Source organism: Salvelinus fontinalis, chromosome 2 (assembly GCF_029448725.1).
Source record: "Salvelinus fontinalis isolate EN_2023a chromosome 2, ASM2944872v1, whole genome shotgun sequence".
NCBI lineage: Eukaryota > Metazoa > Chordata > Actinopteri > Salmoniformes > Salmonidae > Salvelinus > Salvelinus fontinalis.
The window spans coordinates 88,510,786-88,530,289 of record NC_074666.1 but is presented as its reverse complement, the minus strand read 5'-3'; the positions used below and the strand labels follow the sequence as shown (position 1 = coordinate 88,530,289).

At 40.7% G+C, this 19,504-nt stretch overlaps 2 protein-coding genes across 3 annotated transcripts; one reads left to right on the top strand and one right to left on the bottom strand.

The window, feature by feature from the left end:
• Positions 1-202: 202 nt before the first annotated feature.
• mpg (N-methylpurine DNA glycosylase) lies at positions 203-6,832 on the top strand. The gene is made up of 3 exons (XM_055894126.1): positions 203-828; positions 5,477-5,681; positions 6,036-6,832. Exons 1-3 carry the CDS (start codon positions 598-600, stop codon positions 6,413-6,415), a joined length of 816 nt encoding a protein of 271 aa, XP_055750101.1. The 5' UTR covers positions 203-597; the 3' UTR covers positions 6,416-6,832.
• Positions 5,424-19,333, bottom strand: LOC129831078 (GATOR complex protein NPRL3-like). Of its 2 annotated transcripts, XM_055894106.1 has the most exons (14): positions 18,778-19,333; positions 18,609-18,678; positions 16,441-16,479; positions 15,442-15,574; positions 13,804-13,878; positions 12,123-12,276; positions 11,773-11,854; positions 11,540-11,677; positions 10,770-10,926; positions 9,955-10,061; positions 9,425-9,554; positions 8,822-9,014; positions 8,381-8,573; positions 5,424-7,857 (listed from the first exon to the last, which is right to left on the bottom strand). In XM_055894106.1, the coding sequence occupies exons 1-14, from the start codon at positions 18,974-18,976 to the stop codon at positions 7,692-7,694; spliced, it is 1,836 nt and encodes a 611-aa protein (XP_055750081.1). In that variant the 5' UTR covers positions 18,977-19,333; the 3' UTR covers positions 5,424-7,691. The 2 variants fall into 2 exon arrangements, with proteins under 2 accessions (XP_055750081.1, XP_055750090.1); XM_055894115.1 differs by lacking the exon at positions 16,441-16,479 and having other exon boundaries at positions 18,778-19,332.
• Between the last annotated feature and the right edge of the window lie 171 nt (positions 19,334-19,504).

Below are 19,504 nucleotides of genomic sequence, written 5' to 3'. Positions count from 1 at the left end.
GCAACAACAAAACAGTATTATAGAAAGCAATCTATTAATGTGTTTTTTTAACACTATAATTTGTTTGCGAGCATGATAGCTGTACTTTTTGTCGATGGTTGACATGAGCCAATCGGCGTTTCTCAACAAGTTCAAAGCACGTGAATGCACCCAACTCGTATTTACGACTTCACAACTGGTAATTACCATCTTCCCACTTAGTTATCAACGCAGCAGAAGTCCCAGCACCCCAAGCGATACAGCTAGCTAACTAGCAAGCCAAACCGGCTTTTGACAAATATTTCCTATAACAAATAATTTGTGGGTGCAAAATCAATTTCAGATTAATACATAGGAAACGGACATTATTGATGTTGCATACTGAATAGGTCTGTATGTTCTGGCTAATATAAATGTGCCTCAACAACCCTACATCCTTGCAACAAAACAAAAATACTAACTTAGCTAGCTAATGCTTTTAGCCTTAGTATAGGCAACAACAAAAAAACATGTATAGTTAACAAGTTAGGTCACAGATGAAAGCGTTAGTTATAAGTATCTCTGGCTAGGTAGCTATTTTTACTCGATTACAAGCTCGGGTACATCAAGCAATGTAGCATGTCAGAACGAAAGAGGACGCAAATATCCGTACCTGAGTCCGAGGACCAAGTAAAAAAGGTCGTGTCACAGAGACAGGTGAGGTCTACCGTCCATGACCATGAGAGCGATGATGTTAAACCAGGGACAGTGAAGAGTCAGTACTTCTCCAAGGAGGGGGACCCTCAAAGGCTTGGAGAAGAGTTCTTCAACCAGCCCTGTATAAGTTTGGCTAAAGCATTCCTGGGAAAGGTACGTTTCCTAGAATCAAACATCATTGTAACCCAAACCGCTGTTGAATAACCCTTGATCAGATATAGATTATAACACCGTAGATAGGCCTAGGACTAGGGCAGCCCTTGTGATGGGAAGGGGGCTCTTTGTAGACTGTCTACCTCTGATATAGCTACAGATTGTTACACCAGATAATGGGATTTAACTTTTTTTGCTCCCTGAAGTAATCCAACAATGTGTACGCCACCATCTTGTCTATTTCAAGTCTTTTCTCATTGATCGACCCCCCCCCCCCCCCCCCCCCCCCAAGGTGCTCATGTCATGAAGTACAGACACCTGTCTCGATCAATGAGAGAAGACTTGAAATAGACAAGATGGTAGCGTACATATTGTTGGAATACTTCATGGAACAAAAATGAAAAACAAAAATGATTATCTGGTGTAACAATCTGTAGTCACCTCAAAGGATTATTGTTGCAACTAAGAGTTGGAAAGGTCATCTATTTTAATCCTCAACAGAAACATTGTGCTTGCATTCAAACGACCAGCAAATTTCAAAGCCAGAAAGTGCTTGGTATGCAGAGTTACTATTAATAATCATAGCCATGACTCCTTTGCACTTTGCTTCTTTTTAAGCCCTCCAGTGGCTGAATCCTGTGCATGTTTGTGTTTAATTAAGCTATGTATGGACCAGTTTACAGGAAGGCTGTAATAAAAAGTATGAAAGCCATTATCATGTGGCAAGGCTTCCGGGCTGGTTGTTAATTGTCAGAGAAGTTTGGTTCCCCCCGGTGTGATCATGCATTCCACCAGCCTTCCAGCACACACTGCCTCAGAACACTGTGTGGTTTGTGAACAGTCCTTTGCTCAATGCTGAAATAATTGCTCTCCTCAATAGTGACTTCTTTCAACGGCACTGAAAGAAACCCTCTGACTCTGAGTAGTTGGTGCTGACTGAGAGCCAAACAACTGATGGGAGAGGACTTATCTTGTAGAGAAATATTTTTTTCCTTCTCACATTAACCTCATTTTATACTACTTTGCCCCCCCCCCCCCAGCTCCATCTATACTAAATGCCTTCTCAATTGAGTCTCATGGCCTCTGTTGATTTTGGATTTGTATTTATTATGGATCCCCACTCTTCCTGGGGTCCAGCAAAATTAAGGCAGTTTATACAATTTTAAAACATTGCAATGCATTCACAGATTTTACAACACGCTGTGCGTACTCAGGCCCCTACTCCACCACTACCACATATCTACAGTAGAGGTCGACCGATTATGATTTTTCAATACCAATACCAATTATTGGAGGACAAAAAAAGCCGATACCGATCAATCGGCCGATTTATTTAATAATAAAAAACATTAATATATCATACACACACACACATTAATATATCATACACACACACATTTTTGTAATAATGACAATTGCAACAATACTGAATGAACAATGAACACTTATTTTAACTTAATATAATACATAAATACAGCTCTGAAGTGACAATGATACTGAAGAGTCTGCTTAGGAGACAAATACTCTCAACTGTTTGAATAAAAATAGAGTTTAAGTTACCTGTGATGAATGTTGAAAACAAAAACTTTAATTTCTATATGCAGGAAATCCTAATTTAATAATGGGCATGGTAAGAATTGACAACCAAAGTGCAAGTCATAATTCCCATGACACCTTCTAGCAAAATCTGAAAAGCGGTTCCTTCATTTATTCCATAGGATATTTTTTAGATTCACTTAAAATAAGGTCTGTGTTTCGTGTAGGCTTACATCACCGTGCCAATTTTATAACTGTGTAGATATCCATAGGACAAGGTAACTCTGATCAATATTGGCTAAATATAAGCGAAGATAAAACAAATTGTAGAGTGGATTTATGAAAATATGTTGACAAACGTTACCTTATCCTAGTGAGATTTACACGGGTATCAAAACGTTGAGGTGGTTTAAGCCTGCACGAAACACAGACCTTATTTGAAGTAGATCAAGACATTCTCTATGGAAGACATGAACGGTAAAATAATGAAGGAACCCCTTTCAAATTCAGCCGCAAGTTATTACAGGAATTATAACGCGTCGACTATTTCTCTCTAAACCATATACCTTTGACTAATCCGAAAACTATCACCTCGAAAACAAAACGTTTATTCCGTTCCGTATGTTATCTAACGGGTGGCATCCATAAGTCTAAATATTCCTGTTACATTGCACAACCTTCAATGTTGTCATAATTACGTAAAATTCTGGCAAATTAGTTCGCAAAGAGCCAGGCGGCCCAAACTGTTGAATATACCCTGACTCTGCGTGCAATGAACGCAAGAGAAATGACACAATTTCACCTGGTTAATATTGCCTGCTAACCTGGATTTCTTTTAGCTAAATATGCAGGTTTAAAAATATATACTTGTGTATTGATTTTAAGAAAGGCATTGATGTTTATGGTTAAGTACACATTGGAGTCATTGATTTGACAGTCATTGATTGATCATTGACAGTCATTGATTCATTGTTTTTTATAAGATAAGTTTAATGCTAGCTAGCAACTTACCTTAGCTACCTGCATTTGCTAACAGGCAGGCTCCTCGTGGAGGGCAATGTAATCAGGTGTTAGAGCGTTGGACTAGTTAACTGTAAGGTTGCAAGGTTGGATCCCCCGAGCCGACAAGGTTAAAAATCTGTCAGAGGCGTTCCTAGGCCATCATTGAAAATAAGAATGTGTTCTTAACTGACTTGCCTAGTTAAATAAAGATTAAATAAAGGTGTAAAATAAATAAATAAATAATCGGCAAATCGGCGCCCAAAAATACCGATTTCCGATTGTTATGAAAACTTGAAATCGGCCCCGATTAATCGGTCGACCTCTAATCTACAGTACTAAATCCATGTGTATAGTGTGTATGTTATTGTGTGTGTGTATGCATGTGTCTGTGCCAATGTCTGTGTTGCTTCACAGTCCCCGCTGTTCCATAAGGTTTTTTAAAATCTGTTTTTAAAATCAAATCTTACTGCTTGCGTCAGTTACTTGATGTGGAATAGAGGTCCATGTAGTCATGGCTCTATGTAGTACTGTGTGCCTCCCATAGTCTGTTCTGGACTTGGGGACTGTGAAGAGACCTCTTGTGGCATGTCTTGTGGGGTATACATGGGTGTCCGAGCACACATGTCCGAGCTGTGTGCCAGTAGTTTAGACAGACAGTTCGGTGCATTCAGCATGTCAATACCTCTCATAAATGAAAGTAGTGATGAAGTCAATCTCTCCTCCACTTTCATCCAGGAGATATATTAATGCATATTATTAATATTAGCTCTCTGTGTACATCAAGGGCCAGCCGTGCTGTCCTGTTCTGAGCCAATTGCAATTTTTTTGTGGCACCTGACTACTCGACTGAACAGTAGTCAAGGTGCGACAAAACTAGGGCCTGTAGGACCTGCCTTATTGAGTGTTAAGGCAGAGCATCGCTTTATTATAGACAGACTTCTCCCCATCTTAGCTACTACTGCATCAATATGTTTTCACCATGACATTTTACAATCTAGTTTTACTCCAAGCAGTTTAGTCATCTCAACTTGCTCCATTTCTACATTATTTATTACAATATTTAGTTGAGGTTTAGGGTTTAGTGAGTGTTTTGTTCCAAATACAATGCTTTTAGTTTTAGAAATATTTAGGGCTAACTTATTCCTTGCCACCAACTCTGAAACTAACTGCAGCTCTATGTTGAGTGTTGTAGTCATTTCAGTCGCTGTAGTAGCTGACGTGTATAGTGTTGAGTCATCCGCATACATAGACACTCTGGCTTCATTCAGTCAGTGGCATGTTGTTATTAAAAATTCCTGATTCTAACTGGATTATATTTGATAGGTTTCCATTAAGACAAGTAACTCTTTATCCACATTATAGCAGGGGGTGTAAAGCCATAACACATATGTTTTTCCAGCAGCAGACTATGATCGATAATGTCAAAAGCTGCACTAAAGTCTAACAAGACAGCCCCCACAATAATTTTATCATCAATTTCTCTCAGACAATCATCAGTCATTTGTGTAAGTGCTGTGCTTGTTGAGTTTCCTTCCCTATAAGCATGCTGAAATTCTGTTGTCAATTTGTTTACTGTAAAATAGCATTGTATCTGGTCAAATACAATTTTATCCCAGAAGTTTACTACGGGTTGGTAACAGGCTGATTGATCGGCTATAAAGGGGGCTTTACTATTCTTGGGTAGCGGAATGACTTTAGCTTCCCTCCAGGCCTGAGGGCACACGCTCTAGTAGGTTTAAATTGAAGATGTGGCAATATCATCTGCTATTATCCTCAGTCATTTTCCATCTAGATTGTCAGACCCTGGTGGCTTGTCATTGTTGATAGACAATCATTTTTTCACTTCTCGAGTTGATGAGTTGAATGATCTAGATAAACATGGTGGGAAAATGTGTGTTGTTTCTGTATTCCTGTATCAACATTGGAGTCCAGCTAGCGGTTGCACAGCCATTGGCACACACACCATCAGCAGGGCTTATTGTGACCCCACACATGTAGTCTAGTTCTCTTCAGAGACAACAATAGATCAAGTTCCTACTGAAGACTTACCCACTGAGGACACACATGAAAAAAAGTCTTTATTTAGGCCATCCCTTGTTTGTGCTGCAAGGTATTGGTGCGTCGGAGTGCGGATGGCACTGAGCTGAGAGGGAGGGTGGTGGAGACTGAGGCCTACCTGGGAGGAGAGGACAAGGCCTCTCACTCTGCTGGGGGGAAATGCACTGAGAGGAACACAGCAATGTTTATGAAACCTGGCACCATCTATGTATACCCCATCTACGGCATCTACCTCTGTATGAATGTTTCCAGTCAAGGTAAGACCATACAACAAAACAGTACAACAGCCAGGCTTACCCTGAAGGCAGTGGAACAAACCACCATTAATAAACCAAACTGCCATTAAAACCACATGCAGTAATGTTCAGTGTGTTGGCCTTATCTGTAAGAAAATCACCTCATTAGAGACTAAGTAGTGTTGTATCTCCCAGGCTTGTATCTCCCATGTTACTTTCATTAGGCCATAGTTCTCTTTTTTTCAACTGTTTCTCATTATTGAAGACGTTATATTATATGTTGCACCACGTTATTATCCATTCACACTGGAGAAAGGGCAAAGGAAGGAGACAGTATGGCTCCGCTCTATCATGCCCTGTGTTTGTTCTCTCTAGGGGAGGGTGCTGCCGTGCTTCTGCGTGCTCTGGAGCCTCTACATGGCCTGCCTCTAATGAGGCAGCTGCGGACAGCCAGGCGGAGGGACGGGGCCCGGCCCCTGAAGGACAAGGAGCTATGCAATGGTCCCTCAAAGCTGTGCCAGGCCCTGGACATACCACGCTGCTTCGACCGGAGAGACCTAGCCTCAGAGCCAGAGGTGTGGCTGGAGAGGGACCCCCAGATAGGACCGCAGGAGCCAGACCTCAAGGAGGTGGTCTCAGCAAGCCGGATCGGCATTGACTCTCATGGGGAATGGGCCATCAAACCCCTGCGCTTCTATCTGCGTGGTCACCACTGTGTGAGTGTAGTGGACAAACAGGCAGAGACAGAGAGTTGAAACTGGGAATATTTTTGGAATTGTATCAAACCATGAGGAGTACATACTTAACGTTTTTTTCTTAACTATAACCAGGTTTTTACAGACATAATGCTAGAGCAAGTGAAAACATGTCAGCTATGAGCTATTTCAGTAATTTGGTCTAGCTATGGGGAAATCATTGCATAAGACCCCAAGCCAAAATCTTTGCTTCGAGGGGAATCCAGACTCAATAGATATACACATTGTTGCACAAACACAAATCCCACAGATATGGAATATGCCATATTTGTATGCTACAAATGATTAAACTACATTCCAAACATCTGTAAAATATTTGATCTAGCCTCCCCTCCCGGCTATCAAAGCAACTAGAATTTCCATTCCAGTCATTCTCAATCTTCCACCTGTTTTGTAATAAAAGTCCTTGCTTGAAAAGTTATTTTGTAATCATTGATGTCACAGATGTTTGGAACGTCGTGCTCCTCCTCTCAAAGCAGAAACAGCATGTCTGATATTTGGAACGTCATGCTCCTCCTCTCAAAGCAGAAACAGCATGTCTGATGTTTGGAACGTCATGCTCCTCCTCTCAAAGCAGAAACAGCATGTCTGATGTTTGGAACGTCGTGCTCCTCCTCTCAAAGTAGAAACAGCATGTCTGATGTTTGGAACGTCGTGCTCCTCCTCTCAAAGTAGAAACAGCATGTCTGATGTTTGGCATCTTGTCATTCTTTCCCTCCCACTGAGACTCCTGGGGGAGGCAGCCTTGCCTGTAGCCTGGAATGAGCATTGGGGTTGTTTTCCTACATTGTGTTTGTTGGAGATGATTTAGCACTTTTGGGAATCCCCCAACTGGAAAGGCTCAAGTAGAGTACAGTGTTTAAACTGCCCAATTTATAGGTATTAGTAAAGCTCTTCACACACTGTTATTCAATCATGTAGTATTGAAAACAAGGCATTGAACGTAAAACATCTAAGAGACAAAGGGACAAATTAAATCATCTAAAAGCTATATACATTTACTCACATTTCCCCCAAGCAGAGCAGACAGTTATGCTTTTTTAAATCAGTATTTTTTCCCGGTGCATTGATAGATGAGTACAGTATATTAGTTACCTCAAATTGCAATATTATCCAGTTGGCTGAAAGCAGCAAGCACCATAATAAGGCCTTTGTACAGCAGCAGTATGTATCATTCTGTCCGTCTGGTATTTCAGAAAGGGTCCTTCATCTCATGACAGACCTCTCTAATCCAGAGGAGACTGGAAGAGGGAGATGACAGACCTCTCTACTCTCTCTATTCCAGAGGAGACTGGAAGAGGGAGATGACAGGGTCCTCATGGTTGGTGACCACCAGAACACTTCTGAATTTGTCAAAGAGGGTCTTCAGCTGAGAGCGCCTCATGTTTTCATTATACATGATCTCCTCCAGGTGATGGTGCCCTCGGAAATAGTGTAGCAGCCTGGAAGGAACATCACACAACAGGCAGAGAAATGAGACTAAAGCAAATTCTCCACCAAATCATTAGCTGAGTAAATCTAGCATCAAGCAGCACTTGTTAGAGCCAGTAATCACATTAGTGCATCCTGCACACTATGCTGTCACACTATTGATTCACTGCTTAGGGATTTGGCATTTTCCTTCAAGCTTTTTCTCACTTCTGCAACTCAACAATTGTTACACAACCGAAAAATAACATTCTCTTTCCAATATATTCTTACATGAAGACAGGATGATAAATATTTTTTCAAAGCCTTGAACAAAAATCCTTTAATTCTCCACAAGACCAAGCTGACAGATGTATGTTTGTTCTGAAGATATACGAGTCACAAGAGCCTCCAGCCCAGGTCCTTCAAAACGACCCAGCCCACCTGTCATACTGGCTGTTACACAATAGAGGGCACCATTACGCCACTGTCCACTGCCACTGAAATACAGTAGCCCACCTTGGTGCCAACTAGTAAAGGGCAGGGGACATACTGTACCTGGCAAACATGCGCAGGTCTTCAGGGCTCTGTGCAGCCGGGATGTTGAGGATGACCTGGCGCTCGTGCTCTGTCAGGCTGGCCAATAACGTCTCGGTCATCCTCCAGTTTAGTGGAGAGTCTCCACCAGGAAGCAGTTCTGCACTGGAGTTATCCATACTGGGACTGGTCAGGGTCATGTCATCACTGCTGGCTACAGAGAGAGAGAGAGTGAGGGGTGGAGAGAATGAGAGAGACAGACATTGATTGAGGAGGAGGAATGACAGACAGGGGTTGATGATTAGCTAACTCGAGGCACAATTGTAGCAGGTAACCCTATTGAACAGGTTAACCAGGTACGGTAGTACATAAAAACATCCTCTATCATAAAGATAGAGCGTACTTCATCAACACTTCATCCCCAGAGTGCAAGACAGCTGGTTGAAGGGGAAGTTCACATACTTGGGGATCCGAAGCTGAGTGCGCTGGGCGTGCTGAGGCTGCGTCCCCCCACCCGGGTCACCAGGGGGAGCTCCTCGTCCCGCAGCAGACCTGGCTCCTCCTCACTGGGGGGCACCAGCAGACACACGTAGGTATGGAGCTGGATCAGCAGGCGCCGCTGGAGCATCCACACCACCATCTGGATCAGCTGGGCCTGGCCAGAGGAGGAGGGAGGTGGAGAGGAAAGGAGAAGGGACAAACTGGGTCAGAGACACCACTCAAAGAAAGAAACTGAACAAGTGGAACTGGAAGAAGTGTCACCCTGTAACTGGGCGCATCCGTTTCAGACAGGTTTTAACCTGGCCTAAAATAGAGCCAAGAAATAGCTGCGTGTTCTGGTCTTGTTCTCATGAAAAATAGATGTTGAGAAGGATGGAGTTGATGTGATGTCTTTTATAATTTATCATCTTCGCTTAGAGAGCTCGGCCAAACCAGGATGGGTCTGGGAGAGAGCCCAGATGTTCTTTCTGCTTCAGACATCAGCATTTCTGATTATATGCTGAGTAGCTTTCTGGAAGCTATCTTTTAGTCAAAACGAGCGTGTGTATTTCCTAATAGACCTACCTCCTGCACAGAAGCATCCAGTGGGTTCCTAAACTCAGACAGTGAGAGGGGAAGGGAGAACTTGGCCAGCATGGAAGGCAGGTCATAACCTGGGAACTGCTGGCGAAACGCCTCAGCCAATGGAGAGTACCTATGCAAGAAGAAGGAGATGGTGATTTCTTACTTCATATTCATATTGTACCCGGTACAAATGTTCAAGCAGGAAAGAATCCTTTCAGTCTACAGTACAAAACACAGATGGACACAGTGGCCCAAAGAAAATCTAATTTAGTCAACAAAATAATATGACATCACATTTTGTTATAGATTCACCATCCAATCATTAGGTCATAATTCAACATTAGCACCCTGATGCTCATGATGACAGCTTATTATGTTGGTATAAAATGGATGTACAGATTACAGTGTCTGGTTCATTAGTTTAGCCACCTCTCAGTACACACCCTGTTAATGAGGCATGGCAGGAATGAGAGAAGGAGAGAAAGGGAGCACGAGGCTGTTCAAACACTCAAACACACACAGATACTCACAGGCTGATGTTGGCGTGTGGGGACAGCATGTAGACATTGTTCTCACACAGAGGGTACACTATGATGGCTTTTCCCCAGTACACCAGGTGAGCAGCAATCTGGAAGATCTGCACACACAACGAACAGAAACAAAAATGTAACTGTAAAAATGCATTATTGGGCATGGACAGAACATGTGTATTGAAATGAAACATTACTGAAGACAAAGAAGATTCCTAATTTACTCCACTAGATGGCAGTATGAGAACAGCAACATGACACCAATGCTATGGTGTGACATTGAGGACAGTTTGTAATGACTTGCTATTCTTTATATTGACAATTCTTTATATTGCAGCATGTTAGTGTTCAGCAACTTACAATTAATTATAGTCCCCTTTTGAAAAGTGGGCCGATGTCAACTAAACCTGGCTTCAAATACTATTTAGGGTATTTCAATTGCTTTCAAATACATTTGGAAGTATTTATATTTAATTTTTAAAGACAAGTAGTTGAATATTGGAACGTATTTGGAAATACACTTTGGAAAGTATTTAAAAATACTAAAATACACTGACTCAAATACACTCCTATGCATTTAACCCAGGCATTTGAAAATAGTATTTGAAATTAGTATTTGAAAATGCTTTCAAATAGTAGGCTATTTATATGAAATTATTTAAAATACATTTACATACTTCCAATAAGTATTTTATTCAGACACAATATTTGAAAATACTCAAATACACAGAAAATAAGTATTCAAATAATAACATCAAATACCCATGTATTTGAACCCGAGGCTGGTGTCACTGATACAAGGTGCTCCTACCAACCTGTAGCAGGTTCAGGTCTGCATCCTGTGCCAGCTGTTGCAGGTTCTTGACTGCAGAGCAGGTCTTAATGAGGCGCACCAGAGCAGGAGAGCAATCCAAAGGCAGCTGGGCCAGCAGAGCCTTCTCACTGTCCAGCAAAAGCAGAGCATGATACGGCCTGGGAGACAACAACACATACATTTAAAACAGAGCCCATGTTAATGACTAATTATCACTAGTTACATTCTATATAGTCCTTGAAGTGTATGGAAATACACTTAGTGCCCCTTTATTGCTAGAAATGTACTCATTTTTCTCTCTTGGAAAACACTAAATAATATATATATAGCTATCATTATGGCTTATATTTAAGTTTCAATGCATGTTTTACTAAGGGAAAAATTGGAGTTGTATTAGTATTTTGAGATGAAGACGCTGTAACATTGGTCTGACTAAACATAAGCATGTGAAAGGCAGAAGAAGTAAATAAAGAATGCCATTAGGTGGCACTGTGGCCTACAGGAAATGATTGGTAAAGCTGCTCACCAGATGCAGTTAATAGTTCCACATAAAGAAGCAGGCCACAAGAGCTAACTGTTACCACAAAGAGTTCTCTCTCACGGCCTTTGTATATTATTACTGTAAAACTTTCCATAATACAGATCTGATCAACCAAATGTCCACATACAATGAAAGCCTACAAAGTTCTGCCGTCAGTTACAACTTGTAACCCACACGTCACAAACAGTGTTCAGTAGCTCACAAAAGGACAAACTCACACACATACACACCTTATGGCCTTGAGGCTACGCTCCAGAGCCTCTGGGGGTACGTGGTTGCCCCCTACCCGGTGGATCTTGTGAGGTAAACAGAAGCTCACCTCCAGCCAGTTGTTGATATGGAGCCTCACCACCCCTGTTGTACACAGGCTAGAAACACAACACAGACTCTATTATTACACCTGCACTGTAAGAACAAAGAAACTATCCACAAATACATGATTTTGTAGGGTGTTTTTACAAACCTGTCATAAGCCTCCTTCAAGTCCCTGGCAAGCTTGCATTTAGGAAGGATTTGTCTGAACGGTGACTGAGGGCTGCCATCAGCTAAGAACGAAAACACCGAAAATCAAGTCACATACATTGACCTCTCCATGACATTGTAAATCCATGTCGCGTGAAGACTTTGACAAAGACACCTCTCATCCCCATCTTCTTTAGAACAATATGGAGAGGAAAATATCTGCATTGTTCTGTAAAATGCTATCAGAGTAAAGTGGGTACTTCATGGTATATGGTACTTAATGGCGGGTGCATTTTGGTACTAGACTCAAGCACTGAGTGGTGTGTTTTGGGTATGTAGTATGTGACTCACTCTCGGTCATGTTGGTGACCTCGTCCTGCACGGCCAGCATCAGCTTGGCCTCTCTGGTGAGGTACTGGCAGCGGCGCTCCTCGTGCTGCAGGGCGATGGCGATGCGCCGGGACAGGTTGTGCATGCAGCTGATGACTGACGGGTCGGCGTTGGCCTGTAAGGGGCGCAGGGACAGAGAGACGGCATAATGAGACACTGGTGCAAAGCAACTGGAAAACTGATCACACTTCAACACTTGGTTAAAGGGATACTTCGAGATTGTGGCAATTAAGGCCCTTTATCTAATTTCCGATGCCATTATGAGACATTATCAATACCATTTTTATGTCTCTGCGTCCAGTATGAAGGAAGGAAAAGGTCGTTTCGTGAGCCAATGCTTACTAGCGTTAGGACTAGAAGTTTATAGACTTCCAGTCATTGCGCTAACACTAGTTAGCAACTTCCTTCAAACTGCACGCAGAGACATATAAATGGTATCCACGAGTTCATCAGACTCTGGTGAGGTAGATAACGGGCCTTAATTGACAAAATCGTCGAAATATCTCTTATTTTTTACTACTAAAATGTACTTTATTATTAGTTTGTAGATGATTTTAAATCTGTAATAGTTATAACACATTGGTTGAAATTGTGACCATCTACTAAATCATTACATTGTAATAAATAGGAAATCTATGGTCCGGCAAGTCAGTAACCCAAGATATCGGTTTGTTTACATCACTAGATCTGAGTATTAGTAGCATTGCTGACTGCAAAACATGTTGACTTTAAAATATTGTAATCTCTAAGTAACTTCAAAACAGCAATATTAGCAACATAATCCATTTAGAGGTTCAATAATATATATATATATTTTTTTAATTATTGACTGGTAAAATGGCCCTAGTTCCAAACTGCTAATTTAAAACATTTGCATACTATACAAAATATAATATCAGATATTTTATCAATACATGCATGTCAAATTGTATTTTTGCAGCTAAATAATTTTGGGTGAACCGACATTGAGTGACATTACTGGCACTCAATTACAAAAAAATATGAATCAATAGTGTATTTAAACAAATTACTCATATTTCAAAATAAAAACCAAACAAGTCAAAAGGGCAGGACATAATTTTCTGCATTGTCATGTTAGGCGCAGAGCCGTAGAAAATGCCAGTGAGTGACAGGCTGGGTGGGTTGCTGGGCAGATATGAGGTTAGAACATGACTGTGCACATTCCGCCCAGTCTCAGCTGTGCAGGGCTAGGCAGCCTCCAGTGAATCAGCAGTCTGCCAGGCTGAGTCATGCCCAGGGGAGGGTAGTGCCATGCCGGGTAGAGTGATTAAACAGAGCCCAATGCCCCCGCCCAGCTCTCACCCTTCTTTCCACCACAGATAGACCCCATGCTGGAATGTTATCACCCCAAGAGACCCATCCCTTTCTGAGAAAGCACTCTCCCTGACCTGGCCTCACCCACCCAAATTACCAGCTGATTTATTTAGAGAAAATGTATTTATCACCAATGTGAATGTGGTGTAAAATAAGCACACAATGTGGAAAACATTTAGCTAATCCAAACCTGAGTATTAGCACTTATTCATCAAATTAAGAGGAATATTATTGACATGACAATAATTATATTTAAGAGGAAATAGAAAGCTATTTATGGAAAATAAAATAAAAATGGCTTTCTTACCCTCAGAGCAAACACAACACTGAACAGGATCATGGTGGGCATCTCCCTCTTAGGTGAGGGGTCTGTCTTAGACACCTGGACAGAAAGAAATAAGATAATAAATATAATAGATGTTCTAAATCACTCTGACTATGATCAATGGCTTTGCACATCACTATTTAAATCATAATACTTGCTATTGTATGTATTGAAATGTATAAAACAACACAGTGAAAACATTCATGTTAGTCCTGTGACAAAGCTCTCTAGACAAGAATAAACAGCTGTAAATGTCTCCTTTTATTCATGCCTTTTATACTGGTATTTTCAACATCTTATTTACAAAAATACATAAATATATAATTGCACTTTTTAAAGCTTGGTTTATTACAGTAGGTATTCAATTAAGCTTTGAAATAACATTCTATGAGAGCCATAGCTCATGAATTGTTGGTATAATTTTTGAAAAGGGCCATTTTGTAAGGATTCTAACATACAGCTCAGGCTCGGTTTTTAGGAGATCACACTGATGAGAAATTGCCATTTGGATACAATCAACAGCATACAATTCACATGGATTAAATACATGTCTTTATGGAAAGCAAATGATTCACTGCATCAGTTGAGTAATTTGTTATCAGGTTCATCAGGACACTAATTTCAACCCTCCAATAGGCTACATGTAGTCCAGCGAATGGAATAGTACCTATAATCAACCTACTTAGGTTAGATACGTTTTAGTTACGTTACAAACATTTCAATATTTGTTTAGAATTTCACTCCAAATTATTTCTCCACTCCTCACCCCTTATATTTAACCATTCTATCTTATTTCAGTGAATTGTCAAATAATTATTGTGAAACACTGAGATGTAAGGCACTTCTTCCACTAGATGGAGCGAGGGACCTGAATTCACAGTCTCAGAGTGGAATTAGAAGGAGAATTGCTGTTTCAGATCAAGCGGAGAAGAACTGCCCCCTCTCATTGAAGCCACGAAGTTCAAAGCTGACCGCAGTACTGCAGGAATTGTTTGCAGAAAATAGTGATTGGGAAAATGTAGTGATTGGGAAAATGTCAATCTTCGTGGTCAATCTTCGTGTAAATAAATGAAAATATTCTAAGACAAGCATGGTACAAATAATTGCTTCTATTACACCAGATGTATGTCGTTGAACTGATTATTTTAAAACCGAAAGGTTGCTGGTTCCAATCCCCGAGCCAACTAGGTAAAAACATCTGTCAATGTGCCTTTGAGAAAGGCACTTAACCCTAGCTGCTCCTGTAAATCGCTCTGCAGAAGAGCATCTACTGAAAGACTAATGAAAGCCTGCAGTACCCCGGTAGGCCTTCAACTTGATATAATCATTGAGAGGGGGCAGCACTGAGCTAGCCTGCAACGTCACTTTCTGGAGTAGCTCAAACTGCGCATGTTATGTATCCATGAGACGCCATATTAACCGACTTCCTTGGCTTCAAATGTGCTATTGAGTCTTCACAAAGGGATGAATTGTGTCACGTGACTGATGGCTTTGTCCATCCATTCATATACAGTCATTGTTCAGATCTCACGGTACTACTGGACTGACTGACAGAGATTCTCCCTTGGTGAATGTGTATTTATGCTCAGGCCATCACAAATTCACAAAAAAGTATTTTACCTGAATGGTGTGAGGATGCTGGAGGAGGGTGGGGTGCCCAACGAAACGCACATTGTCTATCTTCAGCTCAAACTTCTTCCCACACATATCAGACTTGGTGGCCAAGATAGTGGCGAGGATGATGTCAGAGAACCTTATTGGAGAAAGAGAGGAGAAAAAGACCTAAGTAAACCAGCTGAGAGTAGAGCAGGAAGGGAGGAGAGCAACAAGATATCTGAGAAAGTGCCAATTATATCTAATTCGGTTTCATTGTCTTTGTTTTATTATTTAGTCCATCAACCTATAATGGTAGCCATAGTGTTTCTATGGATAGGAGGGTTAGGTTAATCACATGGATCAGCCTACAACCTGATTGATGGATCACAGTTTGAAAGGAGCTGGTGTAAATAGTACTTGGAGAGGAGAGACGACAGTGAATAAGCCCCCTCTGGCAGAGAATGTGAGGGCTTTGTAAAAGGGAGGTGACAGACTCATGCTGGTTTACATAGCTCATGCTGCAGGCCGGCCCCATCATCAAATACAAATTATATAATCATTATTAGGTGGTATTATTCCACCAGAAAACCCGATTAATCCAATCTTAATCATGGCTATGTTTATGTTCTGAGAAATAAGTAAGGATATTATTATGGCTATGCTTGGTTTAGCCATGTAGAAGAAGTCTATGTATCCAGAATTGATTTCCCAACAATCAAATATCATCAGATGAAGTGGATTCCGATGCTAAATTAACTGAAGAATCTACGTTGCTGGTTTTGGAGCAATCATTTAGCAAGGCTTAATTGAAATGCAGGATTTACCAAGATAGACCAGTGAATCATTTCATCTGTAATAATTCAACAGGAATTTCAGAGATTAAGGTTGGCGTAGGTATATATATGTACACACACAGGATATATATTTATATATATATGCAAGACAAAACAGGAAGGAAGGAGTGGATAAAGACAAGGGTGTTCTAAACAAAGGAATGGTGGTTTTAGAATGATTTGGTCTTACCCTGCTACCAACTGTTCATCAGTTAGTGGAGTTTGTTCTCTGAAATGGGAATAGGGCCATAAAAAAAAAAGAAACCGCAAACAAAAGAAAAAATGCAGCAGACAATTGGACAGAATGCATAACAGAAGGACATCACAAACAAAGCTAAATAAGGTTACCACTTGAGAGTGACTTTAATAAATATTTAAAAGAAAATTGATCTAATTTTTGTACCAAAGACTTGATTACAGAAAATGTTGTGACACTTCACGATGCATTGCTCTTGTTCTGGAGTACAAATGCTGTAATTAACCCAGTAACAATGTTATGAACATGTTATTACAAAGTAATTTAGCATTTGTTTTGTAATTGCATAGTAGTCAACATTCGTTTTTTTGTTAGTGGACTCAACTCCATTAAAATGCAACAACAAAGCAATAACTAAGTAACAACAAGTTACTAGAGTAATTACCATGTTAATATCATAGATGGGTTGAAATAGGTAAAGAGTAAGCCTAACTTGATGTAAATAGTCCTGTAGCTTTTATTGAGTAACTATCAATTGTAGGCATGTGTATTTTTGTTAAATTCTTGCTTTTAAATTAAATTAGTCACTGAAATAAATAAAAAATTAAATGCTGTATCTTGTGGCCACTATTTTGCATGCCAGCCATTTCTTATTATCTGAATGTCACTTGAAAATATAAATGCAAACATTTTAAAAGCCCACATGTTAAACAAAAGGCACTTATGTAACAAGGTTAAAAAGCTCATGTAATTATCCATTTATTTGACATACATATAGAGTGACTTTCATAATCACATATTCAAAATAACAGATAAGGGGTGTATTGCCATGAACCCATGCTCTAATATCACAGACAAATTTGCAAGAGGGCACAAATACAACTCTAGCCGCCTTGGGTGAACGCGAGCCAATAAGACCCTAGCCAACACACATGCCGCAATTGTTTTAATCAAATGTTGACTAATTTTGTTCTGATATGAACATATCCTAAACTTGACTGGTTAACAAAACGTATGATGAATATGCTGAAGCCTGTCACACTGGTGCAGTGTCACACAGTCCCCTACCCCATTCATAAATGCTAACTACTTTAGCACATATTGATGATAGTATATTCCGACTAGGGCAGTTTTGTTGAGAGCCCCAACACTTGCTCTAAACATTAACAAGCATTGCCTGAGGTACTATATTGGAAACATAAGGAATGTATCTTTCATATCAGTGAGAAATACTTTTTTATGTTTTATTAAAGTTACTACACACCTTTATAGGGTTAGTGTTCCCACATGGCCATATCTCCATGTTACAGAGCTTGTTGATGGAAGACATTGGCCGCCACCTGTGAAAATTGTCTATCTAGCGTGCTCCGAACACCTGTGTGTAAGCTAACTGAGGAGGAAGTGTAGTTCATAAACTGGGCCCACACAAAGTGTATGGATCTGTGTAAAACTACTAAAGTAAGTGTATTGTAACGACCCTGGGTTTATAAGCGCGGAAATCGACTCTGCTGCACGAGCATGCTTTTGCGGCAGTCGATAGTGCGCCGGACCTCGGGCTAGAAGGTCGAGGGTTCGAGACCTGCTCCCTGCTGTTTCATTACATTGGTGTCAGAAGTGATCGGACTTTGCATCCACGACAGTGCGTGTGCTTGGACGGTGAGCGCGTTCCTGTAAGACGTAGAGTCGCAAGCTAGCGCGAGGACGCGCTCTTTGAAAGGAGGGAGTAGTGTAACGACCCTGGGTTTATAAGCGTGGAAATCGACTCTGCCGATGCTTTTGCGGCACAGTCGATAGCGCGCCGGACCTCGGGCTAGGGAGTCGAGGGTTCGAGACCTGCTCCTTGCTGTTTCATTACAGTATCTTTTTTATTTGAACGATTATTTCTCGCTGACATGAAAGATAGGGGGCATATCAGCATACGTTTCGAAAACCGCTTCGAAAGCAATGATTATTGACATTTTTAAACCTTAAAACACAGCATCGGAATTGTAGTTTACACCGAGCCAAATGCGGGCGAATGTAATGGCTGAAAATCCTACATAATGAGAAGGGTTTTCGAAAGCTAACAGTCCCCATTCAAAGGGATGTTGTTTATTTCCCTGTCGTGATATAGGCCTAAACATGGAAACAATATGTAGGTGACATAATATGATGACCAATACCTTGAATCTCCATCTGGGTCCTCAAGAACATCTCCTGTAGTGTTCAATGCATATGGACTTCGCTGTTTTGCTATTGGGCAAAGACATCAGATTAGAAGATTGTTTACCAAATCTTACATATCACATCACATAGCAAGCTAACGTCACACACACAGTAAGGACTACTTACTCGTGAATGATGATGTGCAATCTGCAACCCGTTGAAATGGGTACCTAAAGAGCAATTTGTTCCCTCGGCTACCCGAAGTAACCAAAATTACACTGATAGGGCTTGTCTTTTCACCACATTTGAAGAACCTATTTTCAGACTGTTTATACATAGATTTTCGCTCGCCTTGTAAATCAAATGAAGATGAATGAATGTACATATTTCAACGTCGAGTTAACAAATTGTTTGTCAATTAATATTTAACATTACTGTAGCTAGTCACATGGTTATAAGAAACCTAGCTACCAGTTGCCAGACTTTCCAACAATTATCAAATATAGCTAGCTCCGAGCTAACTAGCTTATGTTAGCTAAGAAATGTTGAGGGTTAATGTTAGCTATCGCAGCACCATTAGTTACATTAATTAACTACTTAACAACACTAGGTAATATACTGGTGACAATATATTTGAGTACTTATATAATTCCGTTATCTGCTAGATTTCTTGTTGTTTCTCTACTCCAGCTCAACGCTGCCTGCCAATGTTTTGTGTTACACTGATATGTGATGTAGACCGTACAAATAGTTCCGCTAGTGGGGTGGGAGATTATAGTGACTATGTCTGATTAGCGGTCGATTCTAAAACAAATACCCTGTTGTAAAACTCGCATTTTACCAGTTAACATCATCACTGTTATTTTTCATAATCAATATTTAGCAGATGTTATCGCGGGTGCCGCGAAATGCT